General features: G+C 38.0%; 2 protein-coding genes across 2 annotated transcripts; both read left to right on the plus strand.

Annotated features, from left to right (window-relative positions):
• The first annotated feature begins 52 nt into the window (after positions 1-52).
• LOC139316777 (lebercilin-like protein) lies at positions 53-10,571 on the plus strand. The gene is made up of 8 exons (XM_070943623.1): positions 53-473; positions 1,404-1,912; positions 2,834-2,971; positions 3,270-3,363; positions 4,185-4,398; positions 7,790-7,960; positions 8,992-9,132; positions 10,517-10,571. Exons 1-8 carry the CDS (start codon positions 53-55, stop codon positions 10,569-10,571), a joined length of 1,743 nt encoding a protein of 580 aa, XP_070799724.1.
• Positions 10,572-10,793: 222 nt separating this feature from the next.
• On the plus strand, positions 10,794-21,338 carry LOC139316778 (lebercilin-like protein). Its single transcript, XM_070943624.1, has 8 exons — positions 10,794-11,214; positions 12,124-12,632; positions 13,554-13,691; positions 13,990-14,083; positions 14,905-15,118; positions 18,557-18,727; positions 19,759-19,899; positions 21,284-21,338. The coding sequence occupies exons 1-8, from the start codon at positions 10,794-10,796 to the stop codon at positions 21,336-21,338; spliced, it is 1,743 nt and encodes a 580-aa protein (XP_070799725.1).
• Positions 21,339-21,390: the final 52 nt, after the last annotated feature.

A 21,390-nucleotide genomic window follows, 5' to 3' on the forward strand; every position in this document is an offset into this window, starting at 1 on the left:
TCCTTTCGGAAATAAAGTATAATTGATAGACTTCCCTGCCATTGGTGGAATGATGGCTTCTGATCATACAGCCCTTCATCATATTGTCCAAGAGGATAAAACGTCTCGGCAATGCAGAAAAAGAGGAAGCTCAAACGATTCTCCAGGTAGGCTTAGTAAGAGCACCAACAGTCAAGACAGTAGCTGTAGCAAACATTCCAGCAAGTCTGGAAGTGCTCAGTTTACCTACTCTAATGACTTTCATGATAATGCTTCAAGAACAGCTGTCAATGGCAGCAAGAACAGCATTTGTTCAGAAGAGAACATCTGTGGAACATCTCTGAACTACTATCATGAAGATTTTCACTCGGATGCCTCTGAAACCTCCATAAGTGAAGAGAGTGGCAGCTACATCATCCCATTGCCCGAAACACCAAAAACTAAAGAGCGGAATTTACCAGAAAAGAAAAAGAAAAATGATGTCCATACAAAAGGTAAGAAGGCAGTTGCTCACTTTGAACACTACTGCATTCGCTGTGGTTGGCAGATTTCAGCCAAGCTAATGGCAGTTAAGCCTTTCCTAAAAACCAAGCAGTTGTCCAATTACTCCACTTTTGCTTAGCTACCCTGACACTTCTATACTGTAGAGACTATACTATCATTTTGGAAAGCATTTGAATGTTGATAAAATGTTTAAATTGTATGCAGTTGATTATTATATTAATGTACTGCTTTCCACACCCTGTCAGTAATTCCTCTATCGAGGTAATGGGGCTTGTAGCGATGGATGTAGTTCACCAGTTATCATGGTCATACAGATGTCGGTGTCACATGGTTTCAATAAATAAGCCAAGGGCCAGGGAATAGGTTCCAGTATTAACAAAAAAAAAAAAAAGAAAAAAAAAGAAAAAGAAAGAAAAGAAAAGAAAAGAAAAGAAAAAGTTGGCAAATTTTAATGCTCACACTTCCATTCTTTTCAGTCTATTACATTCATTATTTTATCATTATTTGGATATGGTATGTACGCATGCATATGTATATCTATCCATCTGTCTGTCTAGGCAGTTTGGTATAGTAGTTAGGCTGCTGGGCTAGCAATCCTGCTTTAGGCCTGTTTGGCTGAGGAATTCTAGGAGTTGAAGTCAATGCATCTTAAAGCTCTCTAAATACTGTCTTAGCATATTATGTGAGTATAGCAGTTATGTCTTACGGAAGCTAATATTATGAGAGTTCAGGTATGATTTTTCACAATAGGTCAATCAACCAATAGTTGTAACAGAGATTGACTCAAGATATTACATAACAGGAAGTGAATCTATGCCGTGAATACATACTTGAGCATTTGGCTCTGAAGCTTATGTAAAATGATCTGATTCTTACTTTGCTCAATCTTATATGCCATCTTGATATTTCTTTTAATGCAGGAGGTAAAATGTTGCCTAAAAAGAAACCTCAGCAAAAGAGCTCATATATTACTGACCATATAGTCAATGCCCAGGAGAAAAATAACATGACTTGCCGTCTCTTGTCAGCAAGAGACCATCAAATTAAAGAACTGAAAAACCAAATGGCTGTTTTGCAGAATAGATTGGAGACCTTTATTACAGAAAATAAAATGTTGAAGCATCTTCAGTCTCAACAGTTAAAAGCAATCACAAAATATGAAAATGCTGAAATTAAGCTGCCTGATCTTTTGGCCACGCAGGCCAATGAAGTGCAGACTCTGAGAGTACTTCTCAGGAAATCTCAGGAAGACGAACGCAGGGCTTCCCAGAAGCTAAGAAACGTTGAGGCACAACTCTTAAAAACCACGGATGCCTTGCGGGCACTACAGAAACTTTGCATAGACAAAAAACTTGAAGAGAGAGAAGAACTTCAGCGCAAATTAAGATCACTTACCCAAAAATTGGAAGCTAGGGATAAGAAAACTCAGGTAACATGCAACATACATTGCTTAGAACTGCATAGCATCGCTCTGTGAGCAGAATGGGATATTTTTTAAATCAATCAATGAAATTAAAATCTCTAGATATAAAAAAGACATTATTGGAAAAGAGGAATGTAGGAAAACCAGGAGAAGATTATAGTTAGACAGGTGGAATTATGTATTAAAAGTGGTATGGGCAAGCTAGCTAAGCTAATTACTTATGAATCTTATTTTCACCACACGATCAGAGATGAATGTTGCAAAACACTACCTGGATGTTTTGAGTGGATGTGGTGCAAAACTTCTTGCTCTTCACACTTCCTTCCATTTTTGCATATTTGGCTCAGTTGTATAGAAAATTGAGATTTTGGAAAGAATGACTCTTGCTTTAACTAATCAGAAGAAAAAGTCCATCTCTGATGACATGAGCCTAGCCAGCACATTTAAACCTGTATATTAGCTAAACCTACCTTACTTGGCATCATACCAAGGCAAAAATGAAGCATATTATGGTTTATTATAATTGAAATGAACAAAATGTTAGTCTTGTCTCCTCCTCCTCCACCATCTCCCCCTCCCTTACAGTATAGCTTGTAATGTTGGTATATTAAATAAATAATACTCTTTTGCTAAGTATTGCAATATATAAAATCTAATGTTCTTTTATTCTATTTCTCGACCATACTGACCTTGATTTAAGGATTGGAGAAGGCTATTTCTTCCACCAATAAAAAGAAATTAAAAGTATATATTGTAACTGGATCTCTATTTCTTTTCTCCTTAATCTGCATAACAGATTGTGAGCATCATCATCTTTCTGGAAACATTTGATAAAATTACAGTTGCCTTCCTCTAATTTCTAATTCAATATTGTATGATTGCAAATCTTGAATAATCTTATTGATGGTTTATTTCTAATGTGTTTAGGATTTGGAAAAGCAGCTGTCATTGAGTACTGCTTCTTTTAGACACCAGTTAGCAGTTGAGAAAAAGAAGACTATTGAAGCTCAGTCGATGACAGCAAATTTGCACGTAGAAATCGAGTCGCTGAAGCTCAAACTTAAGGTATTTAGATGCTTAAATCATATTTTTCTTACCACAGAAGGAATCCAAGATGCTATTCACTAAATGCTGATTTGACATAAGCCTATTTTTTTCTCTGGGTTTTTCTTTCAGCCCCTAACTATATAAACTGTAGATTGGATAAATGTATTAAAGTATGTTAGACCTTTTGCACACTAACATTTCTAGGAACAGATAGTACTTGAAAAGTGTCTCCTAACTAAACATATGATCTCTGAAGAACATACATTAATACAATAAACTATATTATCAACATAAATTTAATAATGCATTTCTTTAGGAAAGAGAAAGAGAAATAAGCATTACAAATATTTATGCACACCGGATGCGCAAAGATCAGCCAGAGAAAGCCGATTCACGTTCTTCTCCAAAAGGTAGAACAGAGTTTGTTTCATACTATAATAATAAAAATATAATTCATTGATGTCAAAAAATATTTCAAATCCTTGCTCTATTTTCTCTTTTAAAAATGGCAATACTACATTTTGTGAACTCTTTAATTAGTAGTCATTAGTGCTGATTAAACAGGATCATTTTCATCCTTCTCTCTAGATGGGAGAGATAAGGGGAGAAGAGTTGAATTAGTGAGGAGAGTGTATTTCTAACCCCTTCCTTCAACTCTGAATTTATGAATGAAATACAGGAGTGATTTATCATTGCCTTGTCCCGTGCAGTATGAAATAATCCCCTTGCATTTGCCACTGAACGGATTATCTAACATCTTCCTATCATGCTGTTCCTATCCAATATACACAATCCTCAAATTATGACTGTAATGGAGCTCAGAATTTTCATCATAAGTTATGATGGTAGTAAATCAAGGCACCCACATGATCAACCTGATTTTAAAACTTTTTTTGTGCTGTTTATTAAACGAATGTCTCAATGTAAAGCAAATGATTATTAAAATTAAAAAGATCTTTAAGGAAACATTGTGGTTGTGAAGCAAGGCAATGAATTTTATGGCCAGTTTTGCCAGAAACTGGCTTAAAAAGTTAGTTACAAGCAACAAAACACAGCAATTCGCCATAAAGAGGTTCATGTGACAGTGGGGGGGGGGGAACGGGACAGCATCAGAACTCTGGAACTGGGTTATAAATATTTTGGGACGAATATCGTAACTCTGAATGCAATGCAATTGTTCGTTTTGTGAGGAATATGTGTGAAAATTTACATCAGGGTTATCCTTCAACAGGTCCCTTAATCAACCCCAAAATAACATGCAGCAGAAGACCAAGGAACAGGCAACAGGGTGAAATAACCAACTTTATAGAAGATTCTGTCACTAATTATGAGCCCGCATTTGCCAGATTTCCAAAGGAAAGACAAAAAGACACTTCTTCAAATCCCGGTGAAGAAAACAGTCACAAGATACCACCTGGGAAAAAAAGGCTTCGTTTGGAAAAATTGTTTGGGCCAAACTGCATTTTAAATACCAAATGATGGCTTGCATTATTTGATTCCAGTCAAGCTCATAGAACTAATAGATATCAGATAGTATTAGGACTAAGACATATTAGGTAGTAGATATTAGCGTTAGAAGTAGGATATATTTGATCGTAGATATTAGATCGTTTAGAACTAAGCGATGTTAGATAGTTAATGTTAGCATTAGAAGTAAATGATGTTAGATTATTATTAAAATTAGGCAATATTAGAAGTAGATATGAGTTAGTATTAGAACTAAGCAATATTAGATAGTAGATATTAATATTAGAACTAGGATATATTAGATAATAGATATTAGTATTAGAGCTAGGATATATTAGATAATAGATTTTAGATATTAGTATTAGAGCTAGGATAGATAATAGATTTTGGATGGTATGAGAACTAGGAGATATTAGTAATTTCTGTCGTTACTATTGAAATAAGCAGCACATAAAACTCTATTTTGTGAACTTTCTGAACATTTTTATAAACAATGAACTCTGGTAATTGACATAACGACTAGAAGTATTTAGTGCAGAAACACCTTCTAAACGTGCCCATAAAAATCTAGGGCCATGAGATTCCAAATAACAATTAAAGACCCAGAGGAGACTTCACTTGGTCGTATCCTAATGGCATTAACAATAGTATGGGCATAGAATGCAAGCAATGGAGAAATAAGGAGAAGGGCAATGGCAATTGAACAACCTCAAACTAGGCAAGTACCATGTATGAGGTAGCACTGTATAAGCAGCAGGCCCAAACGTCCGAAATTAACCATCCTTCGGAGCTGTTCTGTTTGGTTTTTTTTTAATGCAGCAGAGATGTTAAAAGTCCAATGTCAATATGCATGTCCAACAAAAATGATCATTATGTGGGGGGACTTGCGATATACACAAGAAGTATAGTTCTTCCTGAGTCATCCTAGTGACTAAGAAATAAGATGCATCTAGAAAAAAACTCCCAGCAAAAAAGGATGCCCTCCATAGGCAGAAATGTGCCCAAATTTACAACAAGGTTTGAGGGCATTTGAATAAAACAAAAATTAGCCTTCAAAGTCAATAGGTGACTTTGGTGTAATATTGGATGTCTAATTGACCCTATTCCATGCTATTCCTCTGTGCCATGGATCAAGAAATCCTTTCCTAGAAAGAAACTAAATAGAAGGTCAATTATCCCATAAGTTACTACCCTCCCAATCTGCGACACCCAGTCTTCCGCATGTATTCCCTAGAGATTCACTTGATGGGGTTTCTCTAAGGTGTAGCTTACCTATAGGTCCATTTTAAATACATGGAACATTGACAATAAATACACGTAAGCAATGAAATCATACATACAGATACCGAAATGTCCACCATCCCACTGTTTCATGAAGCTAATACAGCATCAGTCCTAGGCCTAGTCAATCAATTATATGGCAATGCAGCGATGTAAATCTTGTTGTAGCTGAAATTGTGATCTGTCTGTTCAACATCTGTAGTGATCAGCAGGAAAAGAGTAACCAAGTCCATTGTTGCATCATTTTCAGTAGTGTGGAGAACTCTTCCCAAAGTGGCTCTAGTGGCTGTAGGGTTCTATTAGCACTCACCACACATCTATTGGTATTTCCACTCTGGTTCCATATTGATGTTATCAGGCATTTTCTGTTCTGTTGCTATAGTTCCCAGTTTTGTGTCCACCAGGAGGAAAACAGGTTCTTTCTTCCAAACATGGGATATACAAACCTTCTCCCCTGGGGGTTTCATTTGCATAGAATATGGTGAGATACACAGCTTCCCTTGATGGAATGATCCGTGGTCGGACAGGACAAAAATCAGCTGATAAAAAAAACTTACAAAAAATAATAAATGCCATAACTGACTTAGGCTATTTCCAGCCTCTTCATCTTTTAAATCACCTGTCATCAGCCTGTTGCCACAGGTGCCACAGAAGTCCCAGGTACAGTGAGTTCAAGCCACAGCTCACCAGAACCTGAAGTGTCCAACTTCCTTTTGCCACGATTCCACATATTTGTCAGTATATAGGGGTTCACGAATTGGAATAGACATGGTAACAGGTCAGCCAATGGGGACTGCTAAGTGACCCAGACGGCTCTGAGCCTGGGCATGCCTTAGGTCACTGATCTGTATATATATATATATATATATATATATATATATATATATATATATATATATATATATATATATATATATGAGTGCCTCTGTATAATATAGCTTTTGTGATTATTGATTCTGTACTTCTGCATACTGAGTTCTGGTTCTGGTTTCTGCTGTATGGTATTGTATAGAAAGAAGTTTCTTATATAATTGAATCCTGCTGAATTGTTTACTGGTGTGCTAGTTGGATTGCTGCAAATTCAAACAGGTTATGGGCCCAGAGCAACCAGACACAGTAAGACTGAACTGCAATTAAGCCGAAGGACTGCCTGTGGTAAAAAAAGTAAAAAGAACAAGGCAGAGAAGGCTTGCAGGATGGCTGTTGAATTCAAGGAGAGCTCTCTGCCTCAACTGGGACAGAAGAATTATATCATTTGGGCTGCAAAAATGGAATGCTTCCTGAAGGTTGAGGAGCTCTGGGATATTGTTGGTAAATCACCCCAGGGGCCATTAGCAGCAGCAGATCAAAGGCAGCACGATAAGGCACTGGCCTACATCATCTTAAGTTTAGAAGATGAATAATTCCTGAATGTAGCTAATTTAAAAACTGCAAAGGAGGTTTGTCTGAAATTGAGAAGTAAGTGCATCAGCATGCAATATTGTGCAATTATCGAGACAATTATACAGCACCCATTTGCAACCACGAGAGAGTGCGGAAAGGCATTTGCTGCATATACAAACTTTATTTATTGAGTTGGTACACTGTGGCATGCAGATCCCTGAATCTCAGAAGGTACTGTTGGTGTTAAATAGTCTTGATGGAACATGGGACCTTGTTTCAGCTGTTTTTGAGTGCAAAGCAGAACAGGACTTCAGAATGGAAGCTCTTACAGCCTGTTTGATTTCAGAAGAAAACAAACAGCATTTTATAAAAAGCCATGAGGAGAAATTCCTGAGGTGGAGGCCCAAGGAGCAGAGAGAGAGCAGCAGCAGACAGCATGTCTGTAGAGACATGTCTGCAGAGACCAGAGTAACAGATGAGACCAGATTACAGTCCAGCAAAGATTTTCTATCAAGAAAGCAACAGTACAGCGGTGTCTCATCTGTGATGATAAGACTCATTTGAAGAAAGACTGTTTACAAAGAAAAGATACAACAGATGGGCAGGCTGCTGTTGCAAAAGTTAGCTATTGTAATAGCAGAGACAAATGGTTAATAGACAGAGGGTTAGTCAAACAATTGTTAATAATTCTAAATTGTTTTTCAGAAGGGATCCAGCTGGAGGAGATGCAGTAGCCTTGGCGAATGGCCAGAAGGCTAAAGTCATTGGAAAAGGCAGTGTGGTGATTCAATGTCTGAAGGAAAAGTTGAGCAACATATTATGTGTGCCTGAAATGGAGCATAATTTACTGAGTGTCTCTAGTCTAGACCAAAAAGGGTTTGAGACCACATTTGTAAATGGGAAGTGTCTCCTAAAGAGAGATGAGAATGGATGTGCACAGGGCATAAAGCAGGATAATATTTATGTGTTGCAGGGAGAAAAGGTTCAATGCGCCCAAACATTTGGAAATGTAGCACAACATGATTCATGTGTTCATCTCTTGCACAGAAAGCTTGGCCATGCCAGCTTCAGAGTTTTGCAAAAGAGGCAACAGTTTGGAGAAAGGTTGAACTTAAAAGGGTGTAGTCATCAAAGTCCAAGGCATTCCCAGTAAGCAAGAGTAGCACAAGGCAGACAACAAAAGTTCTAGAGCTGGTACATGCAGAGTTGGTGGGGCCAATGCAAGCCAGTTTGGGAGGAGCAAAGTATGTGCTGGTCATTGTAGATGACTACAGCAGATTTTGTTTCAGCTATTTATTAAAGAGTAAAATACAGGTGCTACAGAAATTTAAGCAATGGGTAAGCTTCGTAGAAAGAAGGTATAAATAACAGGTATTTCAGCTGCAAACTGAAAGAGGTTCAGAATGCATGTCAACAGGTTTTCAACAATGGTTGGGACAGTTAGGAATAAAACACAGTCATAGAAATCTGTACCCAGCAGCTGAGAATGGTGTGATTGAGAGACAGAACGGTGTGTTACAAACAATGAAGGACTCACTGCTGGAGGATTATGGTCTGAGGAGGTCATATTGGGGAGAAGCCATGTTCTCGGAGACCGATAATTATTTAATCAATTGGCTGTGGAGTTCCTCAATTAATGATATTCCATATGCTGTTCTATATGGGAGAAAGCCATCTCTGGCACACTTAAGGGTTTTTGGAAGCAATGCATGGGTTCATATTCCAAAAGCAATCAGGAGAAAAGGTCAACCAAAGGCTAGAAAGCTCAGGTTTACAGGCTATGAGCCTGGCTCAAAGAGCTATTGATTTAGCGATGGGAGCAAAAGAATAGTCATTTCCAGGTCTGCTAGCATTGCAGTGCAAAATTGGAAAAGAATTGATGCAAGTTTTTGGAATGATCCACTTAGTGACGGTAACTCACTTAGTGATAGTGTAAGTGTTCAGGGAGGAGAAACTAAAAGAGAGCAAGAAAAGGAGTCAGGAGAAGATGATGACTCGGATATGAAGCAAGAGCGGGTTGAAACACAAGAGCAGTCAATGCCACGCAGGTCAGAGTGATGGAACCACCTGACAGGTGTTCTGCTAATGAAATTTGGGCGAGGACAAAAGTGAAGCCTGTGATCAAGAGATATCTCCGTCTGAAATAGGGAGCTTGTTATATCTGTCACAGTGGTCCAGACCCGACATAGCTTGTGCAGTAAGCATCTTAAGTCACTTTACTGCTGCTCCAATGCAATTGCACTGCATGGGTATAAAAAGAGTTCTCAGGTATTTGAAGGGAACTGTGAACTCGGGTCTTCAAATACAGGTCTCTGAAGAATTGAAATTACAATGTTATTTGACAGTGATTATGCCAATGATGTAAAAACCAGAAAATCTAATTCTGGGATTGTGCTATTGTTTGGAGGCACTTTAATTGGTCAGAAGTCCAGAAAACAAATAACTGTAGCCATATCTATGGCAGAGGCAGAATTTATTGCTCTGTCACCTTGCCAGATTAAAAGTTCTGAAAAACGTGAAAAACTCTATTTTTTGATCGTAGATTGCCCAATTAAGTGTTCCTTTAACATATATTTTACTATTCTTTCTATCCTGTATAAATTTATACCTTTCATAAATTTACCCCAGAACAAATTTCATTGTATTGGGTGGAACCTACACTAACATAAGCATGCATATCTTTACATACTTTGTTTTGGCTTGCCTGATAGGACAGATATTTCCCAGCGCAAAATATAATATTTCTAAAATCCTTTAAAAATTGTGGGTTTACTTCTGTTTGTTTTTTTATTAAATCAGGGAAAAGGAGCTCGTCCTCTTTCATAGCCCCAGATTGAGGAGTGTTTTGCTCAGTAGAAAAACATAATTTATGGAATGAGGAGTGTGAAGGAAACTGGAGATGATGGAATGATGAAAACACCTCCCTAACATCTGCCATTTTACCTTTTCCTTCCATTCAACTTTGCCCTACAAGTCCCATGATGATCAGAGACGAAGTTCTCTAGTTGCCATAGTAGCAAAGATCTAAACAGCCACTTCTTTGCCAACGAAGCCCAAGAACCGGTAACGTGAATAAACGGACCTCGGCTAGAAGCCTCTGTCTGGGCATCGTGGGGAGGAAGTTTAAACCCTGGGCGCTTGGCGGGAGCTTCGACTTCTGTTCTCTGGGCAGTCGAGGAGTGCTTGGTTCGGGTTGTGGGTAAGCAAAGATAGCAACAATTAAGGGGAAGCAAAAACAGGTGGAAGATAAAGGCCTGGTGGAAGAGCTCCTCTAAGGGACCCGGAAAATGAAGCAGCTACTTTTCCCTTCCAAGTTGAATTGTGTTGCCAACTTCCGTTATGTACTGTTTTTATAGTTCATTTCTCATCAATGGTAACTGAGCCCTAACTGCACAATCTCTGCCTCAATTAGTTTTCTTCCCTTTTCTCCAGGGCTCTGGAGGCATTGCAGTCTGTGAATGAGAATGCTAAGAAAGTAGCATATTAATTAATCAACACATCAGTTCTTCAAGAAGTGAATAATATAATGCTAGGAACCAAAATTGTGGTGATCTTTTTGGTACAGAATCAGAGCAAACAACTTTTAAATGTATTGGATGAAGGCTTAAGTAAATGTTTACATCATACATTGTTTCTTTTTCTGACTAGAGTGCCATTTCCTTTCGGAAATAAAGTATAATTGATAGACTTCCCTGCCATTGGTGGAATGATGGCTTCTGATCATACAGCCCTTCATCATATTGTCCAAGAGGATAAAACGTCTCGGCAATGCAGAAAAAGAGGAAGCTCAAACGATTCTCCAGGTAGGCTTAGTAAGAGCACCAACAGTCAAGACAGTAGCTGTAGCAAACATTCCAGCAAGTCTGGAAGTGCTCAGTTTACCTACTCTAATGACTTTCATGACAATGCTTCAACAACAGCTGTCAATGGCAGCAAGAACAGCATTTGTTCAGAAGAGAACATCTGTGGAACGTCTCTGAACTACTATCATGAAGATTTTCACTCGGATGCCTCTGAAACCTCCATAAGTGAAGAGAGTGGCAGCTATATCATCCCATTGCCCGAAACACCAAAAACTAAAGAGCGGAATTTACCAGAAAAGAAAAAGAAAAATGATGTCCATACAAAAGGTAAGAAGGCAGTTGCTCACTTTGAACACTACTGCATTCGCTGTGGTTGGCAGATTTCAGCCAAGCTAATGGCAGTTAAGCCTTTCCTAAAAACCAAGCAGTTGTCCAATAACTCCACTTTTGCTTAGCTACCCTGACACTTCTATACTGTAGAGACTATACTATCATTTTGGAAAGCATTTGAATGTTGATAAAATGTTTAAATTGTATGCAGTTGATTATTATATTAATGTACTGCTTTCCACACCCTGTCAGTAATTCCTCTATCGAGGTAATGGGGCTTGTAGCGATGGATGTAGTTCACCAGTTATCATGGTCATACAGATGTCGGTGTCACATGGTTTCAATAAATAAGCCAAGGGCCAGGGAATAGGTTCCAGTATTAACAAAAAAGAAAAAAGAAAAAGAAAGAAAAGAAAAGAAAAAGTTGGCAAATTTTAATGCTCACACTTCCATTCTTTTCAGTCTATTACATTCATTATTTTATCATTATTTGGATATGGTATGTACGCATGCATATGTATATCTATCCATCTGTCTGTCTAGGCAGTTTGGTATAGTAGTTAGGCTGCTGGGCTAGCAATCCTGCTTTAGGCCTGTTTGGCTGAGGAATTCTAGGAGTTGAAGTCAATGCATCTTAAAGCTCTCTAAATACTGTCTTAGCATATTATGTGAGTATAGCAGTTATGTCTTACGGAAGCTAATATTATGAGAGTTCAGGTATGATTTTTCACAATAGGTCAATCAACCAATAGTTGTAACAGAGATTGACTCAAGATATTACATAACAGGAAGTGAATCTATGCCGTGAATACATACTTGAGCATTTGGCTCTGAAGCTTATGTAAAATGATCTGATTCTTACTTTGCTCAATCTTATATGCCATCTTGATATTTCTTTTAATGCAGGAGGTAAAATGTTGCCTAAAAAGAAACCTCAGCAAAAGAGCTCATATATTACTGACCATATAGTCAATGCCCAGGAGAAAAATAACATGACTTGCCGTCTCTTGTCAGCAAGAGACCATCAAATTAAAGAACTGAAAAACCAAATGGCTGTTTTGCAGAATAGATTGGAGACCTTTATTACAGAAAATAAAATGTTGAAGCATCTTCAGTCTCAACAGTTAAAAGCAATCACAAAATATGAAAATGCTGAAATTAAGCTGCCTGATCTTTTGGCCACGCAGGCCAATGAAGTGCAGACTCTGAGAGTACTTCTCAGGAAATCTCAGGAAGACGAACGCAGGGCTTCCCAGAAGCTAAGAAACGTTGAGGCACAACTCTTAAAAACCACGGATGCCTTGCGGGCACTACAGAAACTTTGCATAGACAAAAAACTTGAAGAGAGAGAAGAACTTCAGCGCAAATTAAGATCACTTACCCAAAAATTGGAAGCTAGGGATAAGAAAACTCAGGTAACATGCAACATACATTGCTTAGAACTGCATAGCATCGCTCTGTGAGCAGAATGGGATATTTTTTAAATCAATCAATGAAATTAAAATCTCTAGATATAAAAAAGACATTATTGGAAAAGAGGAATGTAGGAAAACCAGGAGAAGATTATAGTTAGACAGGTGGAATTATGTATTAAAAGTGGTATGGGCAAGCTAGCTAAGCTAATTACTTATGAATCTTATTTTCACCACACGATCAGAGATGAATGTTGCAAAACACTACCTGGATGTTTTGAGTGGATGTGGTGCAAAACTTCTTGCTCTTCACACTTCCTTCCATTTTTGCATATTTGGCTCAGTTGTATAGAAAATTGAGATTTTGGAAAGAATGACTCTTGCTTTAACTAATCAGATGAAAAAGTCCATCTCTGATGACATGAGCCTAGCCAGCACATTTAAACCTGTATATTAGCTAAACCTATCTTACTTGGCATCATACCAAGGCAAAAATGAAGCATATTATGGTTTATTTTAATTGAAATGAACAAAATGTTAGTCTTGTCTCCTCCTCCTCCACCATCTCCCCCTCCCTTACAGTATAGCTTGTAATGTTGGTATATTAAATAAATAATACTCTTTTGCTAAGTATTGCAATATATAAAATCTAATGTTCTTTTATTCTATTTCTCGACCATACTGACCTTGATTTAAGGATTGGAGAAGGCTATTTCTTCCACCAATAAAAAGAAATTAAAAGTATATATTGTAACTGGATCTCTATTTCTTTTCTCCTTAATCTGCAAAACAGATTGTGAGCATCATCATCTTTCTGGAAACATTTGATAAAATTTCAGTTGCCTTCCTCTAATTTCTAATTCAATATTGTATGATTGCAAATCTTGAATAATCTTATTGATGGTTTATTTCTAATGTGTTTAGGATTTGGAAAAGCAGCTGTCATTGAGTACTGCTTCTTTTAGACACCAGTTAGCAGTTGAGAAAAAGAAGACTATTGAAGCTCAGTCGATGACAGCAAATTTGCACGTAGAAATCGAGTCGCTGAAGCTCAAACTTAAGGTATTTAGATGCTTAAATCATATTTTTCTTACCACAGAAGGAATCCAAGATGCTATTCACTAAATGCTGATTTGACATAAGCCTATTTTTTTCTCTGGGTTTTTCTTTCAGCCTCTAACTATATAAACTGTAGATTGGATAAATGTATTAATGTATGTTAGACCTTTTGCGCACTAACATTTCTAGGAACAGATAGTACTTGAAAAGTGTCTCCTAACTAAACATATGATCTCTGAAGAACATACATTAATACAATAAACTATATTATCAACATAAATTTAATAATGCATTTCTTTAGGAAAGAGAAAGAGAAATAAGCATTACAAATATTTATGCACACCGGATGCGCAAAGGTCAGCCAGAGAAAGCCGATTCACGTTCTTCTCCAAAAGGTAGAACAGAGTTTGTTTCATACTATAATAATAAAAATATAATTCACTGATGTCAAAAAATATTTCAAATCCTTGCTCTATTTTCTCTTTTAAAAATGGCAATACTACATTTTGTGAACTCTTTAATTAGTAGTCATTAGTGCTGATTAAACAGGATCATTTTCATCCTTCTCTCTAGATGGGAGAGATAAGGGGAGAAGAGTTGAATTAGTGAGGAGAGTGTATTTCTAACCCCTTCCTTCAACTCTGAATTTATGAATGAAATACAGGAGTGATTTATCATTGCCTTGTCCCGTGCAGTATGAAATAATCCCCTTGCATTTGCCACTGAAGGGATTACCTAACATCTTCCTATCATGCTGTTCCTATCCAATATACACAATCCTCAAATTATGACTGTAATGGAGCTCAGAATTTTCATCATAAGTTATGATGGTAGTAAATCAAGACACCCACATGATCAACCTGATTTTAAAACTTTTTTTGTGCTGTTTATTAAACGAATGTCTCAATTGTAAAGCAAATGATTATTAAGATTAAAAAGATCTTTAAGGAAACATTGTGGTTGTTAAGCAAGGCAATGAATTTTATGGCCAGTTTTGCCAGAAACTGGCTTAAAAAGCTAGTTACAAGCAACAAAACACAGCAATTCGCCATAAAGAGGTTCATGTGACAGTGGGGGGGGGGAACGGGACAGCATCAGAACTCTGGAACTGGGTTATAAATACTTTGGGATGAATATCGTAACTCTGAATGCAATGCAATTGTTCGTTTTGTGAGGAATATGTGTGAAAATTTACATCAGGGTTATCCTTCAACAGGTCCCTTAATCAACCCCAAAATAACATGCAGCAGAAGACCAAGGAACAGGCAACAGGGTGAAATAACCAACTTTATAGAAGATTCTGTCGCTAATTATGAGCCCGCATTTGCCAGATTTCCAAAGGAAAGACAAAAAGACACTTCTTCAACTCCCGGTGAAGAAAACAGTCACAAGATACCACCTGGGAAAAAAAGGCTTCATTTGGAAAAATTGTTTGGGCCAAACTGCATTTTAAATACCAAATGATGGCTTGCATTATTTGATTCCAGTCAAGCTCATAGAACTAATAGATATCAGATAGTATTAGGACTAGGACATATTAGGTAGTAGATATTAGTGTTAGAAGTAGGATATATTTGATCGTAGATATTAGATCGTTTAGAACTAAGCGATGTTAGATAGTTAATGTTAGCATTAGAAGTAAATGATGTTAGATTATTATTAAAATTAGGCAATTTTAGAAGTAGATATGAGTTAGTATTAGAACTAAGCAATATTAGATAGTAGATATTAATATTAGAACTAGGATATATTAGATAATAGATATTAGTATTAGAGCTAGGATATATTAGATAATAGATTTTAGATAGTATGAGAACTAGGAGATATTAGATAGTAGATATTAGTATTAGAGCTAGGATAGATAATAGATTTTGGATGATATGAGAACTAGGAGATATTAGTAATTTCTGTCGTTACTATTGAAATAAGCAGCACATAAAACTCTATTTTGTGAACTTTCTGAACATTTTTATAAACAATGAACTCTGGTAATTGACATAACGACTAGAAGTATTTAGTGCAGAAACACCTTCTAAACGTGCCCATAAAAATCTAGGGCCATGAGATTCCAAATAACAATTAAAGACCCAGAGGAGACTTCACTTGGTCGTATCCTAATGGCATTAACAATAGTATGGGCATAGAATGCAAGCAATGGAGAAATAAGGAGAAGGGCAATGGCAATTGAACAACCTCAAACTAGGCAAGTACCATGTATGAGGTAGCACTGTATAAGCAGCAGGCCCAAACGTCCGAGATTAACCATCCTTCGGAGCTGTTCTGTTTGGTTTTTTTTTAATGCAGCAGAGATGTTAAAAGTCCAATGTCAATATGCATGTCCAACAAAAATGATCATTATGTGAGGGGACTTGCGATATACACAAGAAGTATAGTTCTTCCTGAGTCATCCTAGTGACTAAGAAATAAGATGCATCTAGAAAAAAACTCCCAGCAAAAAAGGATGCCCTCCATAGGCAGAAATGTGCCCAAATTTACAACAAGGTTTGAGGGCATTTGAATAAAACAAAAATTAGCCTTCAAAGTCAATAGGTGACTTTGGTGTAATATTGGATGTCTAATTGACCCTATTCCATGCTATTCCTCTGTGCCATGGATCAAGAAATCCTTTCCTAGAAAGAAACTAAATAGAAGGTCAATTATCCCATAAGTTACTACCCTCCCAATCTGCGACACCCAGTCTTCCGCATGTATTCCCTAGAGATTCACTTGATGGGGTTTCTCTAAGGTGTAGCTTACCTATAGGTCCATTTTAAATACATGGAACATTGACAATAAATACACGTAAGCAATGAAATCATACATACAGATACCGAAATGTCCACCATCCCACTGTTTCATGAAGCTAATACAGCATCAGTCCTAGGCCTAGTCAATCAATTATATGGCAATGCAGCGATGTAAATCTTGTTGTAGCTGAAATTGTGATCTGTCTGTTCAACATCTGTAGTGATCAGCAGGAAAAGAGTAACCAAGTCCATTGTTGCATCATTTTCAGTAGTGTGGAGAACTCTTCCCAAAGCGGCTCTAGTGGCTGTAGGGTTCTATTAGCACTCACCACACATCTATTGGTATTTCCACTCTGGTTCCATATTGATGTTATCAGGCATTTTCTGTTCTGTTGCTATAGTTCCCAGTTTTGTGTCCACCAGGAGGAAAACAGGTTCTTTCTTCCAAACATGGGATATACAAACCTTCTCCCCTGGGGGTTTCATTTGCATAGAATATGGTGAGATACACAGCTTCCCTTGATGGAATGATCCGTGGTCGGACAGGACAAAAATCAGCTGATAAAAAAAACTTACAAAAAATAATAAATGCCATAACTGACTTAGGCTATTTCCAGCCTCTTCATCTTTTAAATCACCTGTCATCAGCCTGTTGCCACAGGTGCCACAGAAGTCCCAGGTACAGTGAGTTCAAGCCACAGCTCACCAGAACCTGAAGTGTCCAACTTCCTTTTGCCACGATTCCACATATTTGTCAGTATATAGGGGTTCACGAATTGGAATAGACATGGTAACAGGTCAGCCAATGGGGACTGCTAAGTGACCCAGACGGCTCTGAGCCTGGGCATGCCTTAGGTCACTGATCTGTATATATATATATATATATATATATATATATATATATATATATATATATATATATATATATATATATATATATATATATATATGAGTGCCTCTGTATAATATAGCTTTTGTGATTATTGATTCTGTACTTCTGCATACTGAGTTCTGGTTCTGGTTTCTGCTGTATGGTATTGTATAGAAAGAAGTTTCTTATATAATTGAATCCTGCTGAATTGTTTACTGGTGTGCTAGTTGGATTGCTGCAAATTCAAACAGGTTATGGGCCCAGAGCAACCAGACACAGTAAGACTGAACTGCAATTAAGCCGAAGGACTGCCTGTGGTAAAAAAAGTAAAAAGAACAAGGCAGAGAAGGCTTGCAGGATGGCTGTTGAATTCAAGGAGAGCTCTCTGCCTCAACTGGGACAGAAGAATTATATCATTTGGGCTGCAAAAATGGAATGCTTCCTGAAGGTTGAGGAGCTCTGGGATATTGTTGGTAAATCACCCCAGGGGCCATTAGCAGCAGCAGATCAAAGGCAGCACGATAAGGCACTGGCCTACATCATCTTAAGTTTAGAAGATGAATAATTCCTGAATGTAGCTAATTTAAAAACTGCAAAGGAGGTTTGTCTGAAATTGAGAAGTAAGTGCATCAGCATGCAATATTGTGCAATTATCGAGACAATTATACAGCACCCATTTGCAACCACGAGAGAGTGCGGAAAGGCATTTGCTGCATATACAAACTTTATTTATTGAGTTGGTACACTGTGGCATGCAGATCCCTGAATCTCAGAAGGTACTGTTGGTGTTAAATAGTCTTGATGGAACATGGGACCTTGTTTCAGCTGTTTTTGAGTGCAAAGCAGAACAGGACTTCAGAATGGAAGCTCTTACAGCCTGTTTGATTTCAGAAGAAAACAAACAGCATTTTATAAAAAGCCATGAGGAGAAATTCCTGAGGTGGAGGCCCAAGGAGCAGAGAGAGAGCAGCAGCAGACAGCATGTCTGTAGAGACATGTCTGCAGAGACCAGAGTAACAGATGAGACCAGATTACAGTCCAGCAAAGATTTTCTATCAAGAAAGCAACAGTACAGCGGTGTCTCATCTGTGATGATAAGACTCATTTGAAGAAAGACTGTTTACAAAGAAAAGATACAACAGATGGGCAGGCTGCTGTTGCAAAAGTTAGCTATTGTAATAGCAGAGACAAATGGTTAATAGACAGAGGGTTAGTCAAACAATTGTTAATAATTCTAAATTGTTTTTCAGAAGGGATCCAGCTGGAGGAGATGCAGTAGCCTTGGCGAATGGCCAGAAGGTTAAAGTCATTGGAAAAGGCAGTGTGGTGATTCAATGTCTGAAGGAAAAGTTGAGCAACATATTATGTGTGCCTGAAATGGAGCATAATTTACTGAGTGTCTCTAGTCTAGACCAAAAAGGGTTTGAGACCACATTTGTAAATGGGAAGTGTCTCCTAAAGAGAGATGAGAATGGATGTGCACAGGGCATAAAGCAGGATAATATTTATGTGTTGCAGGGAGAAAAGGTTCAATGCGCCCAAACATTTGGAAATGTAGCACAACATGATTCATGTGTTCATCTCTTGCACAGAAAGCTTGGCCATGCCAGCTTCAGAGTTTTGCAAAAGAGGCAACAGTTTGGAGAAAGGTTGAACTTAAAAGGGTGTAGTCATCAAAGTCCAAGGCATTCCCAGTAAGCAAGAGTAGCACAAGGCAGACAACAAAAGTTCTAGAGCTGGTACATGCAGAGTTGGTGGGGCCAATGCAAGCCAGTTTGGGAGGAGCAAAGTATGTGCTGGTCATTGTAGATGACTACAGCAGATTTTGTTTCAGCTATTTATTAAAGAGTAAAATACAGGTGCTACAGAAATTTAAGCAATGGGTAAGCTTCGTAGAAAGAAGGTATAAATAACAGGTATTTCAACTGCAAACTGAAAGAGGTTCAGAATGCATGTCAACAGGTTTTCAACAATGGTTGGGACAGTTAGGAATAAAACACAGTCATAGAAATCTGTACCCAGCAGCTGAGAATGGTGTGATTGAGAGACAGAACGGTGTGTTACAAACAATGAAGGACTCACTGCTGGAGGATTATGGTCTGAGGAGGTCATATTGGGGAGAAGCCATGTTCTCGGAGACCGATAATTATTTAATCAATTGGCTGTGGAGTTCCTCAATTAATGATATTCCATATGCTGTTCTATATGGGAGAAAGCCATCTCTGGCACACTTAAGGGTTTTTGGAAGCAATGCATGGGTTCATATTCCAAAAGCAATCAGGAGAAAAGGTCAACCAAAGGCTAGAAAGCTCAGGTTTACAGGCTATGAGCCTGGCTCAAAGAGCTATTGATTTAGCGATGGGAGCAAAAGAATAGTCATTTCCAGGTCTGCTAGCATTGCAGAGCAAAATTGGAAAAGAATTGATGCAAGTTTTTGGAATGATCCACTTAGTGACGGTAACTCACTTAGTGATAGTGTAAGTGTTCAGGGAGGAGAAACTAAAAGAGAGCAAGAAAAGGAGTCAGGAGAAGATGATGACTCGGATATGAAGCAAGAGCGGGTTGAAACACAAGAGCAGTCAATGCCACGCAGGTCAGAGTGATGGAACCACCTGACAGGTGTTCTGCTAATGAAATTTGGGCAAGGACAAAAGTGAAGCCTGTGATCAAGAGATATCTCCGTCTGAAATAGGGAGCTTGTTATATCTGTCACAGTGGTCCAGACCCGACATAGCTTGTGCAGTAAGCATCTTAAGTCACTTTACTGCTGCTCCAATGCAATTGCACTGCATGGGTATAAAAAGAGTTCTCAGGTATTTGAAGGGAACTGTGAACTTGGGTCTTCAAATACAGGTCTCTGAAGAATTGAAATTACAATGTTATTTGACAGTGATTATGCCAATGATGTAAAAACCAGAAAATCTAATTCTGGGATTGTGCTATTGTTTGGAGGCACTTTAATTGGTCAGAAGTCCAGAAAACAAATAACTGTAGCCATATCTATGGCAGAGGCAGAATTTATTGCTCTGTCACCTTGCCAGATTAAAAGTTCTGAAAAACGTGAAAAACTCTATTTTTTGATCGTAGATTGCCCAATTAAGTGTTCCTTTAACATATATTTTACTATTCTTTCTATCCTGTATAAATTTATACCTTTCATAAATTTACCCCAGAACAAATTTCATTGTATTGGGTGGAACCTACACTAACATAAGCATACATATCTTTACATACTTTGCTTTGGCTTGCCTGATAGGACAGATATTTCCCAGCGCAAAATATAATATTTCTAAAATCCTTTAAAAATTGTGGGTTTACTTCTGTTTGTTTTTTTATTAAATCAGGGAAAAGGAGCTCGTCCTCTTTCATAACCCCAGATTGAGGAGTGTTTTGCTCAGTAGAAAAACATAATTTATGGAATGAGGAGTGTGAAGGAAACTGGAGATGATGGAATGATGAAAACACCTCCCTAACATCTGCCATTTTACCTTTTCCTTCCATTCAACTTTGCCCTACAAGTCCCATGATGATCAGAGACGAAGTTCTCTAGTTGCCATAGTAGCAAAGATCTAAACAGCCACTTCTTTGCCAACGAAGCCCAAGAACCGGTAACGTGAATAAACGGACCTCGGCTAGAAGCCTCTGTCTGGGCATCGTGGGGAGGAAGTTTAAACCCTGGGCGCTTGGCGGGAGCTTCGACTTCTGTTCTCTGGGCAGTCGAGGAGTGCTTGGTTCGGGTTGTGGGTAAGCAAAGATAGCAACAATTAAGGGGAAGCAAAAACAGGTGGAAGATAAAGGCCTGGTGGAAGAGCTCCTCTAAGGGACCCGGAAAATGAAGCAGCTACTTTTCCCTTCCAAGTTGAATTGTGTTGCCAACTTCCGTTATGTACTGTTTTTATAGTTCATTTCTCATCAATGGTAACTGAGCCCTAACTGCACAATCTCTGCCTCAATTAGTTTTCTTCCCTTTTCTCCAGGGCTCTGGAGGCATTGCAGTCTGTGAATGAGAATGCTAAGAAAGTAGCATATTAATTAATCAACACATCAGTTCTTCAAGAAGTGAATAATATAATGCTAGGAACCA

The sequence above is a fragment of the Pituophis catenifer genome, unplaced genomic scaffold (assembly GCF_029215685.1).
Source record: "Pituophis catenifer annectens isolate HBS135680 unplaced genomic scaffold, rPitCat1.0.hap2 SCAF_4, whole genome shotgun sequence".
NCBI classification, from domain to species: domain Eukaryota; kingdom Metazoa; phylum Chordata; class Lepidosauria; order Squamata; family Colubridae; genus Pituophis; species Pituophis catenifer.